Below are 26,449 nucleotides of genomic sequence, written 5' to 3' on the forward strand. Positions count from 1 at the left end.
TGCAGCCCACCCCCTCCTGGCTGCTCCCCCAGCAGTGGTGCCAAGCCTGCTGTTGCGAGCAGTGCTGTGCGGCAGGGCCCAGCGGGACCACACAGCTATAATTACTGCAGCCGCAATCAGAGGCTGACTCAATCAGGGGCCTGAAGCCCCAGGGTTGATTCTCAATTTGGAAGAAAGAATGAGAACCCTGATCAGGGCTGGGGACGGCGCTCATCCTGAGCGTCCCAGGATGAGCCACGTGACAGACCCAGCTGTGGTAGATGCATTTCGGACCTCCGTGGCTGGCTCCCTACTACCTTCCAGGGTGTAAACTCAGTCGTCTCTAGGACGTGCCAGGCACCGAGCTAGGCACTCATTTCATCTTCACAAAAACCCAGCAGGGCAAGGATTATATCAAGGCCTCCAGCTCGGAGGTCGAGTGCATGGGCTCCGGAACCTGGCTTGCTGGGCATGGATTCAGTCACTCACTGGCTATGTGACCTTGGTCAACAGTCCTCACCTCGGTGCCGATAGATTGGGGAGGATACTATTCCCTGGCCCATAGGATTGTTATGACTCCCAAGTTAATGTCTGTAGGGCACTTAGAAGCACACTCGGCCCAGTGCTCACTTATGATTATGCACTCTCCTCCAGATGAACAGAGGAGCACTTGTCTCTTCACTCAGCGAGTATCTATTGGGTACTGCTGTGTACCAGACATGGTGGTAAGCCCTGGGTGCTAGTCACCCAGCTGGTAAGAACTGAGCGGGGACTCAAAGTCAGCTGTGTCCGATGCCGGGCACTTGGCAGAGTCCACTGCACCTGCAGGCAGAGGTCACTCTTGCCTCCCCCTTCAACTTCGCTCTCTCATCCCCGACCAGGTCCCCTTTCTCTGCTTCCATAGCAGGGAGGAAGTGGCACAAGAGATGGAGAAAAGGGCAGGTAAGATGGGAGAGGGGGCAGCTGTTTGAGGAAGGGCCCCCAGACACTACTATACCAAGGGACAGGAGTACCTTGGACCCCAGAGTTATCCATAGGAATAGATGTCATGAAATACGAGGCACCCTGCTGGGAACACAGGATTCACAGGATTCATTTTATGGAAATTCCACTTCCCAAATAACTGTTGCATAGAGCCCTAGAGAGCGCTGACACTCAGATCTTCTACAAAGACTGCCTTGCGGGGCGCCTGGCTGGCTCAGTCAGTTAAGCGCCCAACTTCAGCTCAAGTCATGATCTCGCGGCCCATGGGTTCCTGTGTCGGGCTCTGACAGCTCAGAGCCTGGAGCCTGCTTCGGATTCTGTGTCTCCCTCTCTCTCTGCCCCTCTGCCACTCCTTCTCTGTCTCTGTCTCTCTCTCTCTCAGAAATAAATAAACATTAAAAAAAAAAAAGACATTCTGCAAAGGCTGCCTTGGGGCAGGGTGTCGGGTGGTGAAGGAGGTCTGGCAGCTGGGAGGTGGGGCCCTTCCGGAGCACCTCTATTACCCCTGCACTGTAGGACCCCAGTACGCACAAGAGGGAGCCGAAGCCAACCAGTGTTTCCCAGATTCCTGACTGTAGGGTGGGGTGTGGGGGCTGTGGGAAAAGCAGGTTCCTGGGCCTGGCTCAACTTAGGCTGAGTCCAGACTTTGAGGGCAGAGCCCAGGAATCTGCATTTCAGTAACGCTCTTCAACCCCTGGTGATTCCCATGCACCCCATTTGAGAACCACTGGGTTAACATTCTGCAAGTCTAAAAGATATAGGATATGTTATCCGTTTTAAATGCATTCCTATAAAAGCGATAGAAGCATTCTGTATGCGTGCAAGCTCCCGAGAGAGCAATGAGACAGAGGCACAAGGTGACCGTTTACCCCTGAGCCAGGCCTCAGGAAACAGAACTTCACGGGGAGCTGGAAGGAAGCCGTATTTACTGAGCACCCACGGTGTGCCAGGCTACTTCATTTTCTCATTTCACCCTCACCCTCCCAGATGAGCAGGATAGAGGTGTCAGCTCCAAGGGCGCCATTCACAAAGATCTTCATAGCAGCACCCCTGGGGTAGAGCAGGGCAGCAGGCCTTCAGGTAAGCACTCCATTCTGCAGATGAGGAAACGGGCTCAGAGAGACCAAAGAACTGGCACAAAGATGCACAGCAGGTGAGAGGCAGAGGCAGAGGCAGAGAGGCTTCTGACTGAAGCCTGCCCTTTCCATCAAAGCCTGCACGCCCCCGTGGATGGAGAGGTAGACTGAACTGGCCCCAAACTCTACACCCAAAAGCCCAGGTGACTGAAATGGCCCTTGACCGTCCTCCCTACCTCTCAGGGCCTGGTTCTGCATACCCCAGTGCAGCACGCAGCCGTTTGAACTTTTAATGAATATTTATATAGTTAATTGCATAACCTTTCAGCAAGGACAATGATTAAACAATCCGTCTGCTTCCTTTCTTTATAATTAATAAGACATTTGCTGTGTCCTTAAATAGACAGCTCTAATTATAGGCTCCGGAAGATTCAGCAGTGCCTGACACCAGCCCTCGTACCCTCAAAGAGCCAAGACACCGTCCTGGAATGCTAGGACCCAAGAGGTCACGTCGAGGAACGCCCACTATAGTGACAGCAGTCAGAGCCCCAGCGAGGGGAGGGACCTGCCTAGGCTACTGAATATCAGGTATTCCAACCACCTCTCTCTCCTAGAACCTCACCGTCTCTGTTGTAATGCAGCTCTTCCCCGAAGCTAGCAGGCGAACCTCACTTTCCAGGCTCCTGGGTCAGGCCTCCTCACTGCCTAGCCCCGGGAGGCTGGTCCGGGCTGGCGTACAATATCCCCTTATGAGGCGAGTGCTCTTACCACCTCCATTCTACAGACGAGGAGAGCAGAGCCCAGAGAGGGTACGTCGTTGGCTCAGAGTCTTGTGGACAGAGGCAGAGATGGACTTTGAGCCCAGGTCTCTTACCTCCAGACACACTGCTTAACTTACTGCACTTAACCACTGCCCGTGAGAAAAGCAGGCCCCATTGGTCCCCACCAGCACCTCTGGGCTGGAGAGGGATCACCAGAGGAAGGAGGCTCCCTGGGCCTTTCCTCAGGTGGGGACCGCAACATGGCCACCTATTGTCCACTTTCGGGATAACTGAAGCCAGAGATCCCCCCCCCACCCCGCCCCAGGCAGCACAGTGCAGGACAAGGAGCATGAATGTGTTTTGGAGTCGTGCACACCTAGGTCCAAAACCATCTATTAACATGAAGCAGGTCAGCAAGTCACTTAACCTCTCTGTACCAAGGTTCGACCTGAAAATAGGGTAACGTAATCCCCTAGAGTTGGTAGATGGTTTAAATGAGGAAACATGGAAATCTCTACACTCAGAGCCTGGAACAAACTCAGAAACCAGTTGCCCCTGTTTAATGAAAGGCAAACGCACAGTGCTGGGAGGGCCCCGGTCTCGTTCCTGGGGGTACACGTCATCAGAGTCCACACGGCCCACCACGATGACGCGCTCTACCCAAACGCCTCTCTCTGAGAAAGATGCCCCGAGGAATGCCTTGGCTTGCTGTCAAGCGTCCCAGAGGTTCTGAGAGGCAGGAGGAAGAACCCCCCCCATCTCTCAGATACCAGGAATCCTCCAAAGCCGGCAAGGGCGTGAAATTGCATGCTGGAGTGGCTGTAGGCATTATCAATTCCCAGAGAATCCTGCCCCAGAAATCCAATCCATTTTAATTTATGACTTCACAAATTAATAAAAAGAGAAATGTCTGTCGAAATAAAAGAATGAAGGTGTTTGATGGCCGCTTAGTGAGCGAGACGTCTGTGGTGTCAGGTCATGTGAGGCTTAGGGGCAGACGACCTCCAGATGGGGATGGGCAGCTTTAGGAGGGCCAGGGACTACGGGGGTGGGGGCTACCAGTGTCCTGCTGCTGGCAGGAAGCAAAGCATGGGGCCATCCCGTCATGCAGGAGAGGTCACGCCCATGGTCCTTCCCATGGGCTCAGGTGAAGTCCTTCTAGCTGGTCAGCCTCTAACTTGCTAGGTGATCTCCAAAAACCTCCAGGCCTCCACTTACTGATCTATGGTAGGAAAGTATACTTGGTTCATCAGTAAGGTCCCCCTTCCAGTGGAAAGGTTCTAAGACGATGAACAAAATCCCATTTTCAGTAATCAGTACCCAAAGTTGCAACTCACTCACCTTGGACCAACCTCCCCACCCCTACCCTGTACTCCTCCCATCATGTGCCTGGAGGTGGGTGAGAAGCTGTCTCCAATCAAGTGAGCTATAATTAGAGCTAAAATGCTACTTTCATTAGGCAAATGTCCCAGGCTTTCCTACTGTGACTCTTGGCCGTATCTGATAGACACAAAACCCAGAACCAGAAGGAAGGAGAGCCAGGAGAAATCCCAGCCAGCTAAGGGCAGATGACATAGTGGGGGAACACAAGAACATGGGGACCTGCTCCCAAATGCCTTTCCCTCTCTATGCAAACCTCCTACTTATTCTAAAATGTGAAACTGGTGTATGTGGGAGAGAGAGACTGGGATCAAGATGCAGTAATAAAAGTAGCACTGCCGTTTACTCCAGCACTGATGCTTTGCCACATTTTTTTCATTTCATCCATGTAACCCCATAAGGCAGGTGCCATCACTCCATTTTCCAGACGAGTAAACTGAGCCATAGGGAGACTGGACAACCTGCCTGAGGTCTCACAGGACCTGGACCCAAATATATCACACAACCAAACCCACTATACTTTACTATTGCCTGGAATCTTTCTTTGAGCTGGCATAGTCCTTAGGAACCTGGTAGGCTATAGAGGCGAACCTGGTAGGCTGTGGAGGTTGCTATGGCAACACCAGTTAAATGAGCAGTGGGTCAGCTACCAAGTTCCCCATTTGGTGGGGAGGCAGTGAGCAAGCCTGCTACCAGGTCCTGCTGCCCCCAATTCTGCCTGTCCCTTGAAGTCCCACTCTGGCCCACCTCCTCCAGGCAGCCCTCCTTACCCACAGGCCTTGCCTGCCCCTGACCAATGTAACTTGGCACAAGAAGTGGGATCCTGGGCCTTGTGCCCCGGCTGGGACAAGGAAGGTGCTAGGAGTCCAGGAATCTTAGATCATGGTCTTTGGAATTATGAGACATTAGAAATTGAGGCCCGAAGAGGGATGGGAAAGTGTGCAGGATCTCACAGCAAATTCACTGGGAGAGTCCAGAGGAGAGCTGGGCCTCCCAACTCCCAGGGTGCAGCCTTGAGTCCTGCTCCCACGGGCACTCCGTCAAGCCTGAGAGCCTGACGAGCCCACTCGTCTTCTATCACAGAAGGCCGACCAGCCACAAGCAACCTGTGCGTCCTGGAAGCAAAGCCCCCAACTTCTCTGGGCCTCTAGTTATTCAACTGTGGGCACAAAGTAGACCTGGGAGGCAGGAGGGGGGAGGCTGGAGAGCCCCTGCCAAGGGATAGATAGGAAGGCAGCAACTGCTAGAGGGAGAAAGCCAGAGGGAAACGTGGGGCGGGGCAGGGCAGGGAGGAGAGGGAGGGCGAGAGGGAGGATGAGGAGAGGGGCAGGCAGAGGGGGGAGGCGGTCCAAGAGAGCAGGGTGGAGAGGACTCCAGAGATAGGGTAAGGGAAGATGAAAATGTACACTCACACAAGGAGGCAGAGACACAGGGAGAAGGGGGAGCCTAGCTCTCAGGCAGCAGGACAGACCCCAATAATAATGGTGATGAAGCTCCCCCCATCCCCCTGCTGCCTCCTTCGTCCATGGTGACTGCTGGAGTGGGTTGGGATGGCCCAACTGGCTGACTACAGTCCCCCTGCAAAGCCCCCTGTGGCCACAGCCCCTTCCCCCCACACACACTCCCAGCCATATGCAACTCTGCCCCTTGTTAGCCAGGCAGCCTCCGGCAAGTGGCCAAACCCATCCTGGCCTCAGTTTCCTTCTCCCTAAACGGGGATCCGAAACTGCGCTGAAGATGAGAGTCACAGTGGGCGTGGCTAGGCTTTGTTCCTTCTGCAGCTCAGGAGGAAGCTCAGGACAAGCTCCAGGACAGGTTGGCCGCGTGGGGAGTACGAAAAGGATAGGGCGGATGGCCTGGCCAGGGAAGGCAGAGGCAGCCGCGCAAGGAAATGAGGGAGCCTCCTATCTTGGGCCAGGGTTGCTCTTGCTCTCCCTTTCTCTCTCCCTTTCTCTCTCTCTCACGAGGAGACCGCTAGCTCTGTTGCTAAGAGACGAGGAAACTCAGTTATCACCAGCCACAGCCCTAGACAGGGACAGGACGCAGGCCTCCACTGTCCCCACCTCTGCATCTGGGGCAGATGTGACCCCTGAGGAGTGTGACTTGGGTGTTCACCAGCCCTACCCTCCTCCACGTGCTCCCCCCTCCCAACCTTTTGTCTCAGTTTTACTCTGCTGAGGCTCTGCCTCAGGACCCCTGGGTCCTTCCCCGCCCCCTTCTCATCTCCTTTTTAATTTAACAAATGTCACGGAATGACCTGCCGGGTGTGAGTTTGCTTTGAGGATTAGGGCCTGGAAAAGAAATCACGGAGAGACAAAGCCCTGAGTGTGGGAGGCGGGCCTGGCGCTTGGCTCTGGCCCTCTGCCTCACCCCTGGTTGCCCCTGCTGCCACCCAGCCTGCCATGGAGGCCAGGGCTCCTGGGTTCAGCCAGCTCAGGGCAGAAGAAAGAGCAGGGGCCTCAAAGTCCTGGCTGGGTAGTCTTGCACAAGTCTCTCAACCTCTCTGAGCCTCAGTGTCCTCTTTTGCAAAGGCTGCTGCGAGGAGAAGATGAATTAATGCACACTAAGCGCCTAGCACACAAAGCGCCTAGCACACAGTAAACATGTAATAGGCTCCTGCTGTTACCAGTACTGCTAGAATTATGATCAGAACCCTCCAGAAAAATTGTGTGTGTGTGTGTGTGTGTGTGTGTGTGTGTGTGTGTGTGTGTGTGGCAGAGAGCCCCAGAGGATATGCTCTGGGTGCTTCTGGGCAGAAGGGCTGCTTCTAGCTCCTGATGCTCCAGGAGCAGGGCTCAACCTGCAAGAGGCCTGTGAAGAAGTTACCAGAAACTAGCACTGGATACACCTGGCTCTTTGCCAGGGGCCCCCCAAGGGTGTGGCAGAAGGTCGGTGTGGAGTTGTGTCTGACAGATTGCCTCACTTGAACCTCCCAACCTCCCAGCAAGGAAGCTCTGATGAGGAAGCCGAGCCCCACCCCCCTCCCCAACCCCAACCCTCCCCACATGCAGCCCCCTCCCTCAGCCCTAGGGCCAGGACTCACTGCACGTAGTCTCTGCCTCATCGGAGCCGTCGGGACACTCCTCTTCGCCATCACACTTCCACCTCTCCGGGATGCAGTGGCCGTTGCCACAGGTGAAGTCGCTGTCCGCACAGGTCTTCTTGGCTGCGGGGCAAGGAAAAGAACGTGAGGGGCCTGGTGGGCACAGGTTTTTTCAGGATACAGTCAAGTGGCACTGCGGTGCCCAGGATGTGCTCTGTCTGAAAGCAGGACCCCATGACCTCCCACCACCCCACCAGGCCACGTAGTGCCTCGCCTACCAAGAGAGGACAGGAGAGAAACGCTTAGTCATTCCCCAGGCATCTGCTGAGCACCAGGTGGAGGCAGGTGACGCCTGGCCCTGCCTGCAAGTTCAGGAGCTCAGGTCCAACAAGGGTGACAGGACCCATCCACCAAGGGACTGCCTGTTCCCCTGTCATATTCCTCTTCCCCCAAAGTCCAGTTCCACTGCCACCACCTCCAGGAAGTTTTCCCCCATCACCGATGGCAGTTACAGTCACCCCTTTAGCCATTTCTCAGTCCCTTTACTGGCCTGTCCTGCTCCCCCCAACCAGGCCCCTCTGGAAGCACCAGGGAGCTGTTGCTAATGAATCCTAAAAGCAAATGATTACTCTGAGACAAGATTAATGAGGTATGTTCTGTTTGGAGTGATGAAAAGAGCATCTACTGGGTAAGAGACCCAAATCAGTCTCCTAAGAGTAAGAGGCACTTAGACACTCTGGAAGGGAGGCTCCACATGGGGGTCTGAATCCCGGCTCTGCCTCTCTCTATCTGTACGACCTTAGGGGTGTTACTTAACCTCTGAGCCTCTGTTTTCTTAATGGGAAGAAGAAAACAAAAAGGCTCTGAGGAGGAGTGACAAGCTACAATGTGTGAAGCATATGGAAAGAGACCCTGGCACAGAAGGTGAGGTAAGCAGCAACTACTGCTGTTTTTATGGTTTCAGCCTTAGTTCGAACAAGCTAAGGAAACAGGTGTTCCGTGCCCTCGCAGGGAACTTATGTAGCAGGCTGAGATCTCACAGCTGGTAACAAAACTGGGATAAGAAGGCAGGAACATGGTTTGCCTTCCTCCCTGTCCCTCTACTGGCCTGATGTTCCTCCAGGGTAGGGATACTGTCATATTCAGCATAGGACCCGACTCAGGGTTGATCTCAGTGGGGACAATGAACTGTATGGGAACATGGCTCCCACACCTCCAGGGCCGGGACTCACCTGCTCCCAGGGACGTTTCTTCCCAGTGACCAGCGCTGAATTATGTAAATCCTCCCACGGGCCCTCTGGCTGCCTCTGGGGCCATGCAACTGCTCCGCCTGGCCTGAACAGCCTGGCAGGGATCTGGGGACAGACCCTGGGTCTCTTGAATCCATTGTATTTCTGCCTTTCAGTGGAATCCTTGCAGTACATCTGCATTCTGAGATGAATTTTTTTTTTCATCCTTTCTTTAGAAGAATACCTCTGTCTGTGCAGGGCTAGCAGAAACTAGAGGAATCAGTCTACCTACAGATTGGGCAGAGGAGTGGGGTCTGAGGCACAGAGAGGGAAAGGGGCTGGCCCAGGGAAACATAGCAAGGCAGGGATCAGAACCACCTCTCCTGGGGCACCTGGGTGGCTCAGTCGGTTAAGTGTCCAAGTTTGGCTCAGGTCACGATCTCATGGTTCATGAGTTCAAGCCCCACATTGGATTCTGCACTGACAGCTCGGAGCCTGGAGCCTGCTTCAGATTCTTTCGCGCTCTCTCTCTCTCTCTCTCTCTGACCCTCCCCTGCTTGTGCGTGTGTGCGCTCTCTCTCTCTCTCCCCTCAAATAAATAAACATTTTTAAAAATTTAAAAAACGAAAAAAGATGGGGCTCCTGGGTGGCTCAGTCGGTTGAGCATCTGACTTTGGCTCAGGTCATGATCTCACAGCTCGTGGGTTCGAGCCCCGTGTCGGGCTCTGTGCTGACAGCTCGGAGCCTGGAGCCTGCTTCCGATTCTGTGTCTCCCCCTCTCTCTGCCCCTCGCCTACTCACACTCTCTCTCTCTCTCTCTCTCAAAAATAAATAATAAACATTAAAAAAAAAAAAAAAGAAAAAAAAAAAAAGAAAAAAGAAAAAAGAAAGAACCACCTCTCCTGCCTCCCAGTCCGGATCCCCAAGCAGCCCTCCCTGAGCCCCGCACCGAGGAGCTATTGTGGGTAATAGATACCAACGCCACAGCCTGAAATGAGTACAATTACAAACCACAGCACGTGGGCATTTTGTAACATGAACACCAGAACATCCCTTCCACAAGAAGCTCAGCGTCCACAGAAGAGAAGAAATGTATATACCAATGTCTCCCTCATCCTGTTCAAACCTTCTCCAAGTGCATTCTGTGTGCCAGTCTCTGTGCTGAGGAAATCTTGACACAGAAGTGTTAAGTACATGCCCAAGGTCACATCTGAGTGGGAGCAGGGCCACAATTTCACTTCGGTCAGATACCCCTCTACCTTACCATGGCTCCCCAAACAAAACACTCAGCAGCATCAGATTTGGAAGAAAAGCCTCAAACTAGGTGGGAAAAATCCCATGGCAGCTTTGGCTTGGCATTCAGTGAGCCTGCCTCTGTGCCAGGCTCTGCACTGAGCACACAGAAGAGAAATCAGCCCAACCTGCCCCCCGGAAACTCAGTGCGGGTGAAGAACGGGCAGAACCCAAAAGAGCAAGGTCTGCTTGATGGAGAAGGTGATAAAGGGGCTCTGTCGCTGGCCTGGACCAGCCAGACACTATCCAAAGACCCTTTCCTCCCTCCTTGCTGGGAGCCTGGGAGCGAGCTTGGCCTCCCACGGTGTGCCAAGCCCTGAAGGCACCTGGCAAGGAGACCAGGGCAGCCAAAACACCATCATAGTCCTGAAGGGCAGCCTTGAGACCAAACAGGCTCAGGAAGGAAGTGGCAGCCTCAGGAATGGATGACTCCTGGCATGTTCTGGAGAACAGATTTGTTCACTGTCCTGACTGGTTTGGACAGTTTTCACCCTGGTGCTCTGGCCCGGCACCTTTCACCCAATATCCCAGTGACTCCTCGCATCTATCCTGGTAGTGCTGTTAATCCCATTTTACAGAAGAGGAACCTGAGGCTCAAAGAGGTGAGGGTGGTAGGTGGCAGAAGTGGGATTTTAATTCCATAAGCCAAAGCTTGAGCTCTTTCCACAGGCTCTTTCTAAGGCCCTCAGGCTCAGAGAACCCCAGAAGAGCAAATGCAGTGTGATCAGTGAAATAAATAGCTCTCAGGTCCCCGGGGCCACAGGACAAGGCAATGAGGCAGATCAGGCACACAGATGAAGTATTCCCTTGGAATGTGCCCAAAAGTGTATGCCAGAATAACTGTGGGCCTGCGACAATCTGTCTCTGCTAATGGACCACCCTGGGGAAACTGAGGCAGCATGACCACTTTCAGGTTGGGGACCAGACTAAATGCCCTAGTGGGCCACATCTGTAACCACATGGAAAGGTTTGGAACAAGAGCTGAGACTGAATGCTGGCATGGCCCCCTCCTCTCTGGGTGACCTTGGGCAAGTTCCTTCCCTCTCTGGGCAAGTGGGGGGTGGGGAGGGTGGCTTTCCCATGAAGCACTGCTACAAGAACAAAAGGCAAAAAAGGCTCTCCCAGGTGATCCCAGCAAGCATCCCAGTGTTGGGTCATTCAGTGTAATGAGCCCGACAGTCCCTCGTCAAGAGGCTACATCAGCCCTGCCAAGGCATGCCCGTCAGAGCAAGCCATGCCAGACCCCCATTCCTAGCCTTGGCTCCAACTCCCAGGGTGATTCCCCAGCTGGGCTTGAGGCTGTGGCTCCCTGTTTCCAGGGATTTATTTCCTTCCATGCCAGTCTGCCCCTTGGACAATGCCCACCTCTGTGAGCCCCTGTACTCCACAACCCAGGAGCTGTACATAGTCATCCAGGGTCTGCGACATCATAATCTGGTGCCATGGCAACAGATGGGCCGCCACAAAGGATTTGGGATTCCAGAGGGTGGCGGGGAGGAGCTGACCCCAGGGCAGAGTTGGGGAGAATGGGAAATCCAGGACAAAGGAGGGAGGCGTTGCTACTTATAACAAGAACAGAGGCAGAGGAAAGCATCAGACAGTCCATGGTCAGACAAATTCTACTCTGCTACTTGGGCTGTGTCACCTTTTGCAAGTTACACAACTTCTCTGAGCCTCACTTTCTTCACCCACATTCGTAGCTAATATCCTTGCTTTGCCAAACACACAAGGCTGTGGGAAGCAAATGGGCTGAGGATGTTATCAGAGCATTATAACTGAAAAGTGTAAAGGTGCAAGTTTGAGGCGTGGGAAGTCAGCAGCCCCAGCTGCTGCGTGTGTGTGACATCGGGTCCATCAGTCACATGGGGCCTGCCTCCTCATTTGGAAATGGAGGTGTGGTGCTGACTGAATCTTAAGTCCTGCTCAACACCCAGAGTCTATGATCTTGTGCAATTATTATGATCACGCAGCGCCTCCCAGCTTCCCCACCCCCGGAGGCCTCCTTCCCTGAGACAATAAGATCCTTCCCACTGCTGTTCCCCACCCACGCTCATCCAGCAGCCCCAGTGCAGACAGGGGGCTTCAAAACAAAGATCGGTCAGGGCTGCCAGGTGGAGCGGCTTGGTGTGGATTCCTCTTGGCAATCAGTGCTCTGTCCAGGCAGAGCCCAGGGTCTCCAAGGTCCCTCCCTCTACAACTCTCCCATTCTGTAAGGCAGAAAACCAAGGCCCAGAGAGAGGGGGCTACTCAAGGTCACAGCACATGTTTGTGGGAAGGCTGCACTTGAGCCCTGATGTATTCTGACTCTGTGGCCAGGAAGCCAGGGGGTGGGTCACCTGACCCAGACCAGGCATTAAAGACTTCCCGAAGGAGGGGACTATGTTCAAGGAAGAGGAGTCGGCCAAACCACGGGAATGAGGAGGGTGACAAATGGCATTCCAGGAGGTGGGATAACGGCCTGGGGTGTGGGGGAGCCAGCAGAATGGCAATCTGGGGCAGGAGAGGAGGCAAGTGGCAAGGGACCTGGGAGCTCTACCATGCCAGCACCAAGCTGCCCCTCAGAGGCCCAGCACAGGGGCTTTACTTTCTCTGAGCTCACCCAGCCTCTGCTGAGCACAGGGGCCTACTGCTTCGCAGCCCACAAAACCCATGGCTCCAAACTGCCTGGGCTTCCTTCAGGATTTGGTGAGACTGTGCGAGATGGATGACTGGCCCCTGGCAGAGGAAGAGAGAGGCAAAGGGGCGGGAGAGCAGGGGCAGCCATCCACCCAGATGTTTGTGAGAAGACTTGCTATCTTCCCCCTTGGAGATGCATGACCCCCACTGGCTTACTGAAGGTCCTGAGAAGGCCTGCAGATATCAGAATGACTTTGTTTCCTCCCACACTTCCCAAACCTGGTTAGCCAAGGGACATCCTTTGCAGGTGCCATTGTCTATTAATTTTCCAAGAAACAAATGGGCCAATAAACGACACCCGAGGGCATACTGCTGCAGTGCCAGCCCCTCATCCTGCAGATAAGAAGATGAGGCCCGGGGAGGGGAAGGACTGGCCTATGGTCACACAGCAGAGGCTGGTACCCAGGCTTCTGTCTCTGGGCCAGCCCCACCAAGCCATGAAAAAAAGGAGAAGGTATTCACAGACACTTGGCCGAAGCTACGGGAAGACCCCAGTCCTCAGAGCGGGGACCTACCTGTGCAGAGAAGAGCAGGAAAGGGGGGATTGGGACCAGGCCACATGGGACAGGTTGATGAGAGAGATGTCAGGGATACTGGCCCTCAGGTTTCTGCAGACAGGCTGTGGGCCCCAGGGAATATTCTCTGAGGGCAGAGCAGAGACCCACAGGCAAGGTGGATTCCAGCTCAACACGATTGCTGAGGCACTTGGGTCAGTCCCTTCCCCTCCCACAGCACAGAGGGACTGATCTGTCCCCATTTCCTCTCCCAGGCCTGGACCAACACCGGATAGCTTGGCTCCGGCCCTGCAGCCCAGCCCTAAGGCAGCTGGGCCCCTTGTACCCGGGTCGGGGAGATGAAAGGGCTGCTCCCCCCACAGTTACACTACTGCAGAGCTCGCCAGGCCCCAGCATTGCCAAGACAACCGCTGCCAGCAGAATGAAGATCCGGGGTGGGGGCAGGGGGCGTGCCAGCCCGCCCCTGGCCTACTAACCTGGCAGGCAGATTTAAATGACAGCCCAGGAAGCTACTATTAAACTGTCACCCCAGTCAACGGGACGACAGACCCGGAGTGTTCTCCGGCTGCAGCAACAACACAGCAGGAGTGAGAGGGGGAGGAGACGGTGGCCCAGAGCAACCTGCACCCCCTCCCGGGAGGCCCCCGTCTGCCTGCCCAGTCACCCGCTGGCCAGAGCCACCCTCTCGGGCTGTGGCGAGTCCTGGCACGGAGCTGCAGCACAGCACAGGGCCTGGAAAACTTTATTTTGAGGCACAGGAACCCTTTTACCAAGTGAAACCCCAACATATAAAACAGACAAAAATATAGGTGCAGTACTTACTGGAAAGAGGGCGAGGGGAGACCCCATCGGCTGTTTCCCCATCATCCCCTGGGCTCACAGCCCATCCCCAGCAGCACTGGGTTCAAACCCCAACCCCTCCCCGGATGTGTGATGCTCCTAAGAGCCCTCTGTTTAAAGACTCCATGGGTCTAGGTGCCTGGCTGTCTCAGTCTGTACAGCATGAGTCTTGATCACAGGGTCTTAAGTTCGAGCCCCATGTTAGGTGCAGAGATTACTTAAAACTAAAATCTTAAAAAAAAATAAAGATCCCATGGGTCTAATCTAACATTTAGAACAGCTCCCATGGATTTAAGATTGTAACTCTCTAAGGAGCCAAGGTTCTAAGTACATTGTGATCTGCTCACGCTCAGCCCCGTGACGGGACTCCAGGACAGTTATAGCATGAGTCACGCAGGTCCATAAGCTGTGGATGGCCTCCAATTCCATCCTTGCAAGGCACTGTGTCTCTCAATCCAAGCGTCCACATGCTGACAATCAGACTCAAGGCTCTAGGCGGTGCTGGAAAGGCAAATGGTTCCCACAGTGTCCCAACACCCACGAAGCGTGGTGGGCGGGGCCTGGCTCCCAGCTTTGTGCTGCCCAGCAGGCTCCAGGGCCTGGGGCCACCACCATCCATCAGCAGGTGACATCTGAGTGCGGTTCTCCCCCCCACCCTCTCATCCCACCTGGGGAGAAAGAGGAAATGAAGCAGCAGCAGGTGCTGGGGGGGCCGGGAGGGGCGGGCATGTGAAGGGTTTGAAGGAAAAAATGAAAGAATGGAGCAGTGAGCCTCAGAGGACCGCTCTCTGGTGAGGGCATCTTTGCTTTTAAATTGGGCAGTTTCCCTTAAGATTTTCCAGGTTCTCTCCTCCTCTTCCAACTCACTACACGAAGAGGCTGCACATTTCTTAACCGGTCCAGATCATAAGACAAAACCAAAGTACAAGGTATGGAAATGAGGTGTAGAAGGTTGGGAGGTTGGAGGCGAGACTGGACGAGACGCAGCCACAGAGAGGTCTTCTTGGAGGAGGTGATTCCCCAGCAGGAAGGGCAGCTGAGGGATGGCTGAGGGGAATACAGGACCGGTGGAGTATCCCACGGTCGACTGTGGCCAAGGACACAGACGTTGCTCATGAGCTGTCCACACTACCTTGTTTTAAAATGGAGAGACAGGGTCTCCATACTACCCTCAGCTGGGGGTCCTTGGAGGGGCATGCCATCCACTAGGTGAGGATGGAGAGGGAGCTCCAGATCGGGAGAGGGGCTAGAGCAAGACTTCCTGGCCAGACTTGAACCCTAGCCCCTTCTTCCCCAGTCCAGGGCTCTTGCCTCAACATCCTTAGCCCAGGTGTTCACCTGGATGCACACCAGTGCTTCCCCATCATTTCCTTCATCTCAGTGATCGCCCCACACAGGGTCTGGAGCCAAGTGGGTGCTCAGAGAATACCTATGGCCCCACTCCTCTGATGGGCCATGTGACCTCTTCCCACTCTGCACGTCAGTTTCCTTTGTGAACAAATCTTTAAGGACACCCTCCAGCTGAAATTCTGGGCCAGTGACTCTATGACATAGGTGTTGCTGCCCCTCCAAAAGGATCACCTGGGACTCCCCACAGCCGAGTCCCTCCTCTGGGCCCCAGCACATCAGAGCTGCTCTCAGAAGCTGCCGGCCACCCCGGCCCCACCGTCACCAAGGGAGGTCCAAGCCCTAGCTGGGGTATGTGGGACTCCCTGTCGCCACGGGGAAGATGAGCGTCTCCGAGGGACAGACGACAAAGGGGTCTAACTGTCACAGTGATTTGTGGACACAGGAGGTATTGAGCCAGTGACAGCTGTAGGGGGTGGCGGAAGATGGGGGTGGGGGAGAGGGGAAGGGGATCTGCAGGGGTCCTTGGCTGGTGCCTGCAAAAGGACCAAACATTATAAGAGAGGTGCTGCTTAGATGATAAGGTGGCACTCAGCTCAGGCCCCAAGCCCTGGCTGGTCCCACCCTGGATTTGGGCCACCCACTTGGCACTGGGATTTTAGGGCCCAAGGAAACAGCTGGAGGGAAACTCATGGCACCCTCAGAACAGAAGCCTCCAGAGGGCAGGAGGTGTGGCTGGGAAAGCCTCTATGACCACCAGCCAGAGTCCTGCCTGGCTCCCAGCGGCATACTGTCCCTCCAGTCAGGTGGGAAGCAGAGAGCTGGCCCCAGTGGGGACTCAGCCTCCTCTGACCAGAGGACTTTCCTGTCTAACCCCAGCCAGGCCACCTGAGCTGGGGATGCACAGCTCTGCCTCCCTTGGGCAGACTTTGGAGCCTGCCAGGGCACCCACCTTCTGCGCCCTGTTCTCCTGGCACCAGCGCCCTGCTAGAAAGAGAAGCAGTTCTTCTGCCTCTTCCTCTGCGGCTGAAGAAAAGGCTCCAGATCCCACTCCAGCCAGGCTCGGCCCCCAACAAGCTGGGTGGCACCCGACAGACTGCTCTGGGCTCCGCTACCTCTACCCACTTTGATTTTAAGTAGGAAACCTAGGACTCCTCAGGGCAGAACTCTGCAGCCAGGGGTAAGGAAGCCAGGCCAGAGGGGTCGGAGAACACACAATGGGCAGGCACCGCCTCAGGCAACAGCCTGCGTTGGGCTTGCTGGTGGTCAGGGAGTGAATGATGGAGTGGAGACCCCTGCCTGTCTGGGAGAGGGGCAGTCCCTCCACCCACCCCTCAGGCAGTCAGGGCCCTGCCCCTGCAGCAGTGTTGATGCAGCACCCTCTGCCTGGCAGGCAGTGGCTGAACACCCTGGGAAGCAGCCCTGGCTAAGTGGAAATGCAAATGCTTTTGCCAATTAGGCTGCTAGGAGAAGCACTGCCCAGGAGGTCCCCCACTGGGCCATCCTGGTGACAAATGGGCAGCACATCTCCCGTCTCTGGCCTGGGGGTCCTGGCTGTATTATGTGACCTTGCCTACTCAGTGCCTTCTCTCTTCCTCCATGACATGGCTGGATTGGATAAGAAGATCTCTACGTGCTTTCCTTCAGAGGTATGGTGTTATCCACCACAAGGCCCAGAACAAGGCTGATAGATAGAGGGAACTGTGGCTCTGTCCCCAGGCCCCCTAAGTCCACTCCTGTGGCTCCAGGTGGGGGGCGATAAAACCAGAGCCAGTAGCCATTGTCCTGCTGAAGGCCTCTCTGTAATCTGAAAGCCATCTTTCTTTCCTTGTCCTGCCAGGTTCCCATCTGCCCCAGGAGATGACCAAGTGTCTCAGTAGGGTCCTCACGGACACCTCAAGCTACACTGCTAGCTGCTCTGGCCCATCCCTGGCTCCCATGGGCTTCCACATGCACTCAAAGGTCATGGGCAAAACCGTGGGCTTCCCTCTGGCTACCTTTACTCGTGCAGCTCCACCAGGCAGGAGGTCCTTCTTCCGTCTCCACCCGGCAAACTCTCCCCACTCCTCAACACTAGCTTAAGCATCTGCGGTTGATGGGGTCTGACAATGCCCTCCACCTCCAATAAGGCAGAAAGGAGGGGAGGCCCAGCCTGGGGTGCCAAGGGAAAGCATTCACAAACTCCATTCCCACAGGCTGCTTATCTGGCTGCCATATTTTTGGCAGGCTAGATCTGGGCAGTGCCCGGAGCACGCCGTTCCAGGCTGCACCCACCTTGGCAGTCAGTGACGAGTTGAAGATCTGCAGTCCTGCTGGACAGCATTCATTTCCCGGTTGGGGCTCTGGGGAGGCCTCCCCTCCACCAGACTGGAGCAAAGTAAGCTCAGTATGTCATCCCAACGGCTCGGTCGGCCGATGACACATGGCTCAGGTACCACCATGAAGTCAGTCTCAGGGAGATGCAGACCCTTCATGTCTCATGGTAGCTGGGCCCTTAGCTACAGGAAGACCCTTCACAGGGCTTCTCTGCGGGAGCCCCACAAACCCAGCCCTGGGTTGGGGGTGTGGGGAGGAGCCTCTGAGTGGTCTGGGCCTTGGAGTCCTGGGCACACCTCTCCAGGCTTCCCTGGACCTCTGCAGTGACCTTGGAAAAATCCCTTACACTTCCTGTGCCTCAGTTTCCCCATCTAGACATGGGAGAAGAAAGAAGTCAGGTTTTCCATGTGTGTCATTCATGGGCCTGCCTTGGGTACCCCGCCAGGTCAAGAGGGGAAGGGACAGATGAACGGCTCTCTCTAGGCATGTGGGCAGGGCTGAGTGTTACAAGCCTAGTATAATCAGCACCTGATTTCAGGAGAGGTGGCAGGAGTGCTGCTGCGTGACGAGGACAGCAGGGGATGTACGGGGTTCTGGCTAGGTGCTCCATGTGGGGAGGGGAAGGACCTTGAAAGTAGGGGCCACAGAAGAGCTCTGAGGGGGGGAACTGCAGGCTATTCAGGAGACAAGGAGATGTCTGGCTGGAAACTCAGCAGAGCCCAAAGGAAATCTGCAGAACTGGGATCCTGAATGGATGTGGTGTTGACGGCAGGTTCAAGATCCCTGCCTCCCACCCCCCAGCTCCTGCGCCTGGCTCTTCACAGCAGCTCTAGAGGGTGGGTAGTAGGGGAGGGGGGCATCACTCTCTTTGAGAGATGAGGAAGTAAAACCCTTGAGAGGCAATGGATTGTCCCAAGGTCACAGGGCTTGAGAAGGATCAGAACCCAGTCATCTTATCCCTAATGCTCTACAAAGAAATTGAGGGTGGTGAGGGTGCTGTGCAGCCTCAGCCAGCCATCTCCCCTTGCTGAGTCTCAGTGCCCCAGCTGAAAACAAGGACATTGAACTTGGGAGTCTCAGCTCTCACCAGCACCTCCTCTCCTGCAAGTGGGGTTGCTGGTGGGGCAGAGGGGATAACTGGAAGCCCAGAGCTGGACCTCAAAGAAGAGGTGATTTTGGCTGGCAGCAGTGGGGGCTGGGGAAGCCCACCCTGAGAAATCTTGTTTCATCCAGAAGTAAAAGGTAGATTCTAAAAGCAGATGGAGAAGGCGGTTTCCTTTTTGGCTTTTTGGTGCATCTGGAAGGAAATGGGGTCCACTCTCTGAAGCCCTTCAACATCCCTGGGGTTGGGGCCGGCAGGAAGTGGGAAAGTGCAAGCCACAACCCTGCCTGGCAGCAGGTTCCTGGGACAGATGACTCCAGGGTCCCTGAGCTCCCTCATCACACTGACCACCTTAGCTGCTTACATCTGCTTCAACTCCAGCCGGCAGCCGGCCTGCAGCTACACTAACAGCAAGCGACTCGGTGTCCTGGAACTGCCGGTGTGACTACAGGTGAGTTACTTAACCTTCCAGAGCCTTAGTTCCCTCACCTATAAAATGGGGCTAACAATCAATAACTAGCCCCCTTAGGAGGCACAAATCATGGGAGACTGTAGATGTTGAACTTATGGTGAACAGTACAGCCCACAAAGGCACTGGAGCTCTTGTTAATGATTGTTTTCTTACCATCACCTCCACACCACTTTTCCTTGCTGAGATTTTGGAGGAGAGCTCAGTTGCTTTCCTGCCGGAAGGGGAGAGGGCTCAGGACAATTAGACAAGGGGAGAACATTCTGGGTCCCCTGAGGTGCCGGGAGGCAGCCAGTACAGAGGGGGCAGTGGGAGATGGGGGTGGGTAGGTAGGCTCAGAAGGAGCCAACAAGGACTACAGGCAGAACATACCTGGAAGTCAAGTCCTGGAGGCCATTTGGTCCAACCCTTACCTTTCATAATTGGGGAAACTGAGATCAGAGGGGGCCTACACTAGCCTCCCAAGGCAGCCCCAGCAAAGCAATTACACTCTTGCCCAAGACCCAGACATGGAGCAGAATGCAGTTTAAGAGGCTCACAGAATCATAAAATAGCCTTAGAATCACTGCATAGAAACTTCAATTCAAGGAGATGACCTTAGAATCTGAAAACACACAGTTTAAAAGTACTTAAAACCAAATGGCCCAATGTTAGAGCTGTGGATGCACAGAATCTGTCCAACTTTGAAATCACAGAGAGAAATCTTAAACTCACAAAGAACAGAACCCTAGAAGGTTCTAATCCAGGCTCCAGGAGCGGCAAAAGCCTGCCCCTTCCCCCCACCAGTGCAGGAATCCTCTGTTCCCAGTGCTGACATATGGCCATTCGGCCCTCTTGAATGCTCTCAGCAACAGGGGACTCAGTCAGCGGTGCCCGCTGGAGGCTGGACACGTTCCTTCCCCTTGAACAGAGAGGGAAATAAGTTCTCAACAGGAGATCCCCACCTTGTACAAATGGGTTTTTCACCCCTCCTTGTTCTTTGGCTCTGGTCAGAAAGATTCCTAGGGAAGTGGAAAGGAGCCAAGAGCTGCCACAAAATGACTTTAACCACCAGACAGGCTGGTAATAGGTTTCGGTGGGAAAAAAGGAAGGAGAGGGGCGATTAATTCCAGCTTGCTATGCGATAAAGGAAATTAAGGCATAATACTGAGGAGGGAGCAGTTCTATTAACCTGCATGGAATACCAATGACTTCGGTCTTCTCAAAATTGCTAGAAGTAAAGAGAAAACCCCAAAAGAGAATGTGATTGTGGCCCAGGGCTCATCTGGATTAGGCTGTTTGTTTGCCCTGGCACCCTAATGATGGGAATGAGGGAAAATTCCCTGTTTCCTGGGAGACGGCCGTGCCTGAGTCGGGGAGGAAAGGCAGGCCCACGCGTTGCCACTGGACCGCTTGGCAAAGAGCTCAGGGCAGAGGGGGTCCCCAGGCACCCTCCAGGGACAGCGCAGTGCAAAGGCCCTCAGGGCCTCTCCTTGTCCAGCACACTCCCTTGGTCTTGTGTTCTGGGGGGGACCAAGGGAGGGCCAACCTTCTGATGACCCCCCCCATTCTAACTGGAAAGTCTTAGATCTCTGCTGCTGGAAGCCAAAAGAATTAAGCAGGGGGCCTACTGTACCAGGGGTCCTGCCAGCTGCCGGCAAGCCCTGCAGTTTGGTAAGACCCTCAGAGTTGGCCATGTCTCAGGGTGCTGGTCCTGCAGAGCTGGGGCTCAGGGCCCCGAGACCACCTACATATCTGAGGCCAGCCGCCTGCCTGAGGGGCAGGCAGCATGGGCAGAGTTAATAGTCATGGGCCACGGCTCAGTGCCTCCAGTCAGTGGCCCAGCAGGGCAGCTGTGCGGCCTCTGAGCCAGATCTGGACAGAAGGAGGTAGACGGGACTACAGGAGACAAGGGCAAAGAGGGTGCCCAGCAGACCCTCACGCCCCAGTGGTGCCCTGGCCCAGACCTCGGTCACGTTCGCCACTTCTCAGAACCCCTCACCCTGAGATTCTGAGCCAGCATGGTAACTCGAACAAGATAGAACCCAGCACAGCTTAGGTGAAAGGAGAGCCACTTCTGAAACAGCCTACTCTGGGAGCATCGCCCCCTGCCCTGTGACTTCCACTCACGTCTGCCTTTCCTTCAAGTAGACATACTCTCCTAGCACAGATGTTTGGCAGATGCTGGTCCGTTGCCCACTATGGCCCTCCTCCCACCAGGAGCAGGTTAAGGAACCAGGGCTCAAATCCTGGCTTTCTCCCCTTAGTAGCTGGCAGGTAACTTGACCTCTCAGAGCCTATGTTTTCCTCGTGCAAAATTGTGATGGTGAATTCTGACTTGCAGGGTAGTTGGACGTGAGCTATGTCTATCACTTGGGGCCTGGCACTTAGAAGATATTCAGAATATTCTAATATTCCAGAAAATTAGAGATTAGAAAATGTTCGCTGGTGGAACTTCCAACTTTTCTCAGTTGCTCCCCCACTCCATAGTAGGCCCTCAAAAAGTTCTTGTTACAGTTATTAAAGGACATCAGGAGGCCTGGCCTCTTGTCCTGGGCCTCTTGGTTCTTCCTAATTTGGTTTTTCCATGTATATGTAGAAGGGCTGTTCCTTGGAAAGCTGCATAGGGGAGGGGGGCTGGAAGGTGTTCCGCTGCCCATCTCTGGCTGAATCATGAGCCTGTCCAAGGTCGAGCCCATGTGAGGCTGGGAGGCCAGAGTGTCCTGTAGGCACATCCTCCTCATTCTCTGGGAGTCCCCTGCTCTACCGTGAAGTCCAGGACCCCACCTCCTGGCCTTCTCTTTAGGGTACCCGGGGGACAAGTGTGAAGGCCACTTCTGGGCCAAACTCTCATCTGTCCACTGTACCTTGGGGTTTACAAAGCCCTTTGCATACACTTCCTCATTTAGTTCTTACAAATACCCTGCGAGGCTCAAAGATGGATGGGATGGGCCCAGGTCACACAGCTATCTATCTGCCCAGTGTTCTGCCCTGACACCACCACCCTAGGCCGGCCCAGTGGCCTAACTGCCTCCTCCACAAAATGAGAAGGACACAGGGTCTGCAATGCAAGTCCTAACCTTGTCTCCCCACCAACCCAAGCAACCCTGAGAAATGGGGGCGGTATTCTCTCAAGAACATCTCCGAGCCACCATGAAAATCTAACAGCATAAGAGATGCCAAAGGCAAGAAACACTGGCCAGTGGAGCAGAAAGAGCACAGCCCAGGGAGCCCCAGAGCCTGAGCTCCAGTCCTGGCCCTTCCACACTTTGGCTCTGTGCTTGGGCAGGCCTGGGTCTCCCCATCTGTCAAAGATGAGACAGGAATCCCTCCCTGCCTGCCCTCTGCAGGCCAGCTGTGCACTTGCCAAACCTACCCTCCTCCCACCTATGCACAGTGTACCTGTCTGTGATCACCACCTCAGCCAGGAGGGGTTGAGAGGCTGCCCCCTCTCTGTACCCAGCTCAGCTTGACCCATGCCCCCAAAAGCTAGGCCTGCAGTGCGTTCAGGCAGGCGTGCTGACCCTCGGTGCATGTCCACAGCGTGTGTTCTTGCACACGAACACACATGCACACAGAGGCACACACGGCCCACTTGCATGCTCAGATGTGCACCGCGTGCCAAATATACTCGGACGCACAAGCCACACGGTGCACGTTCCACAGCACACGGACCACATACCCACACATGCGCAGGTGGCTTAGTATGACATTCGCACAGTACAGACAAATATGCATAGATTTTCCTGCCTCTCTCGTGACAGCCAGATGGTGGGATTCTCCCACAGGGCTACCATTTAATGCTCTAATTAATTTAAAAAAATTCTAGGTACGCGGAGTCTGGGTTTGTTCCAATGTCCCAGGCAGGGCACAGTGCAAAGCCAAGGAGGGAAGCAGGGCATAGGGGGAGGGACTGTGGGGCCAGGGAGTGGGAGAGGCTCCCACTAAACTCAGGAGAGGCTATGCCCTTACCTTGAGGGTTGATAACCTAGCCTAGAAAGGGGGGTTGGGCTCAAGAGCCATCTGCCCAGACGTGGGCCTGATCCTGGTTCCAAGAGTGCCCCACAACCCAGGATAGGGAGACACCCCTTCACGGCCTCCTGGCAGGGCTGTCTGGCCTCAGCAGATGGGGAGCTGGTCCCTGTGGAGGATACTGGGCTGCTGTCAAATTGCACTGCAGTTCTGGGGCTCACATCCAGATCCGAATTCACTCTTTAGGGGCCCTACTGTGTGACTTCAAGGCTCTATGGGAGGAAACAAAACACAGAGCCACCACAGTCTGTGGTGTGAGATGGATGAGGTGGAGATGATGGGCAGGTCCAGAGGGACTTGCAATGTTCCCTGCCCTCCTGCTTACATGCCTCCAGGGACGGGGTGCTTGCTACATCTCCAGTAGCCTTCTCTGATTGGCCCAGAGTCCATCCTCTCCCAGTGAGCCCTGGCTTCTCTGGGCTACAAGGCCCAGGTGGTTCAGGCTGGCAGAAGCCATACAGCGCACGTCCCCAGGCCTTTCCTCTGACTTTCCCAGGGGCACATTCTTTGCTGCTGAGTGTTTGGGAAAACGCAGCAATAAATTTACCACTTCACTTATGAATAATTTGCTGTCAGGAGCTCTGCGTAAGCAGAGAACTGAATTAACGAGGCTTAATTAACATTAATGTTGTGACAGATCTCAACCCTAGTCGGAAATCCCCCACCCTCGCAGCCCAGGCCCTCGCCTGCCGCTTCTGGGCCCATGTGGGAGGTGACAGGCCCAGGGAGGGTTCTGGGAGCTGCTGACGGACCTGATGGGGGCGGAAGGGGGCTGCCTCTTTCCCAGGATTAGGAGGGATTTAGGAGCTGGGGGCTGGAGGCTCGCAGGAGATCAGCAAGGGAAGCCAGGAGCCTCTGCAATTCCAATTCCAAAGGAGCTTTCAGGCTAAGTCCTTCGTCCCTGCCTGGCGCAGTGGCATGGGCCTCAGAGTCTGAGCGGCCAGGGCTCGAATTTGCCACTCATATGCTGACTCACCCCACCCCTCTGTTAGCACAGGGCCAGGGGTCTCGGGGGATTCATGAGGTCACTCGTAGAGAACAGAGGTGTTCTGGGATCTTCATTCCCGCCATCCCATCCTGAGCGTGAGAGCGAACGTGCTCATCATCTCATCTAATCTTCCCACAGTCCTTTGAGCAAAGGATTGCTATAACCCCACTGTACAAATGAAGAACCCAAGGCCAGCTTTGGGCAGCGATCTGAGAGGGGCAGTGATCTGCCCGAGGTCACACAGATAGTCAACAGGAGTGAGGGGACCATAGCCACCCACTACACTCCCTGGAGAGCAACTGAGGATCCAAAGAGCCAAGGTGAGGGGCAAGTGCAGGCCGTAGAGGCCATGCTGGGGTGGGCACAGGGCCCGGCAGCCATGTTTGTGGAATCAATCTATGAATGATGGAGAAAGGGGAAGAGTATGTCCCACCAGAGGGACCCACGTACCTGTTTCTCAACTGTGAAGGTTTATTAAGCTGCCCCCTGAGTGCCCAGCCTGTGACAGGCTCTGGAAAGAGATAAATGCAGTGCAAGGTACCCACCCTCTCTCGGGATTGGTACCACAGTCTACTCTTGGCTTTCCCCCAGGGCACCCGGCTGCGGTCTAGCACAAGGTGAACACTCCATAATTTATCATTAATGATTGCCATTATTAATGTTAATGGGGAGGACACTTCGACCAGAACCAACTTTAAGGACCAGCAGGAAGCCCAGCTCCCATCCACCTACCCTGCCTTCCAGGGTGCTGGCCATGACCCCACACGCATCCCAGGTCACTGATCAGGAAGGGCCATGGTAAGATCTTTAGGCTCCAGCCTGGTCTCCAGGTGGGGATGGGCTCTGGGTCTCGGGAACCCACGTCTCTCCTGAAGTACTGGCCAGTTGAAGTTTCAGTGTTAAGGATCTGATTGTGAATAGTATGGGGAGGAAGGCAGGGATGGAGGCTGGGCCAGGGGCAGATCTGCCTCCAGAGTGTGACCCCTCCTCAGCCCTGCCAAGCCCCACATACCCCTAAACTCTGCCACAACACCCTGCTCCGGGAGGTCTTCCTGGCCCACCCAGCCACCCCTCACCTCCTGACTCACACATCAGCCACATGACCTTGAGGAAGCCGCTCACTGTCTTCTGCCTCATTTCTCTCCTCTGTAAGACGGGGGATAAAACACGACCTATCTTACGGGGCTGATGTGAGGATCCAATGAGATACCACCTGGCACTGAGTAAAGGTCAATAAATGATAGATGTGATTACTGATAACCCAGAGATTAGTGCAGTGGAGACCCAGCTCTGTCAGGTGCCAATGAGGAGCTAGGTGGGCTTGGGGGTGTCTCTGGTCTACAAGACTGCTCTAAGGCAGCAGGATCATCAAGGGGGCTCTGTATGGCCCCTGTAACAGAACTGGGACCCGTGAGGCCTCTCAGGACAGAATCAGAAAGAACTTTGTTTCTGGAAATAGAAAGAATTGCTGTATGAGGAGGTTTCCAGCCCAGGAGGTATGCAAGCAGAGGATCCATCTATTCATTTAACAAGCATTCACTAGACCCTGCCTCTGTCCTGGGCCCTGTGTTGGGCATTGGCTGGCGGGGGGGGGGGGGGGGGGCGGTGCTAGAAAAGAGAGCATGAGACCTAATGCTGCCTGGAGAAACCCACATTCCAAAAAGGGATGCTGAAGGTGCCGAACCGACCCCGGAGCGGGCCTGCCCACCCTGTCAGAGCCTAGAGGAAAACCAAAAGGTCTTTTGCCATGAAGAAGCCTTGGGAAACCCCTGGGCAGCTCAAAGAGGGGCTGAGCTCTGGTCCTGCAGATGTGAGGCTGGACCCCACCTGCTCTGAGCCCCCCATGGCCCCAGAATCCCAAAGGCATCCAGGTGCCCATGTTCTCCTTGCCCTGGTCCACACTGACCACAGCTCAGCCCCAGCCCCCAGAGCACCCGCCCAGCCCGACACCCAGTGAGGGGTGGGTAAGAGGTGTCCTTGGGGGGAGGGCCCTGCGGCACAGGGTATGGAGAAGGGAGGAGTGGCTGACTCTGCTTGGGCAGGAGCAAGGGCATGATCAGTCCCAGGCAGGTGACAGGCTCATCCCATTGCCTATTTTCCTGCCCAGCAGCATCCATGCCCCCCTACCACCATGGTTCCCGGGGAGCGGGTTCCAAGGAGCCAGCAGCCAGACCACCAGCTGCTGCCCCCTCCCCATACAAACCCTGGCCACAAAGCACCCTCTCCCCCAGCTCTGCCCGCCTGCGGTGACAGCCTCTTGGCACTAGCTCTCCCCTTCCCTCCATCTGTCAGGAATTGGTGCAGACAGACTGTGAGAACCACAAGAGGAAGCAGCGGCTCTGTTTGGACCCCTCCCCCTCCCCCTGCCTCCCCAGCGCTCTCCCCCTACCCCCGAACCCCATGGCCTTCCTCTTTCCCCCTCCTCCCTGTGTCTTCCTTT

General features: G+C 55.1%; 1 protein-coding gene across 10 annotated transcripts in view; it reads right to left on the reverse strand.

The window, feature by feature from the left end:
• LRP8 (LDL receptor related protein 8) overlaps positions 1-26,449 on the reverse strand; it is an 80,262-nt gene that overhangs the window by 37,466 nt on the left and 16,347 nt on the right. For all 10 annotated transcript variants that reach the window (XM_086717034.1, XM_086717026.1, XM_086717025.1 and 7 more), the window contains exon 3: positions 7,224-7,346. In XM_086717034.1, coding sequence (XP_086573160.1) covers positions 7,224-7,346 — 123 coding nt within the window. The remainder of the gene's footprint in view (positions 1-7,223; positions 7,347-26,449) is intronic.

This window comes from Puma concolor, chromosome C1 (assembly GCF_028749965.1).
Source record: "Puma concolor isolate L17-30 chromosome C1, mPumCon1.1.hap2, whole genome shotgun sequence".
In the NCBI taxonomy this organism is placed as follows: domain Eukaryota; kingdom Metazoa; phylum Chordata; class Mammalia; order Carnivora; family Felidae; genus Puma; species Puma concolor.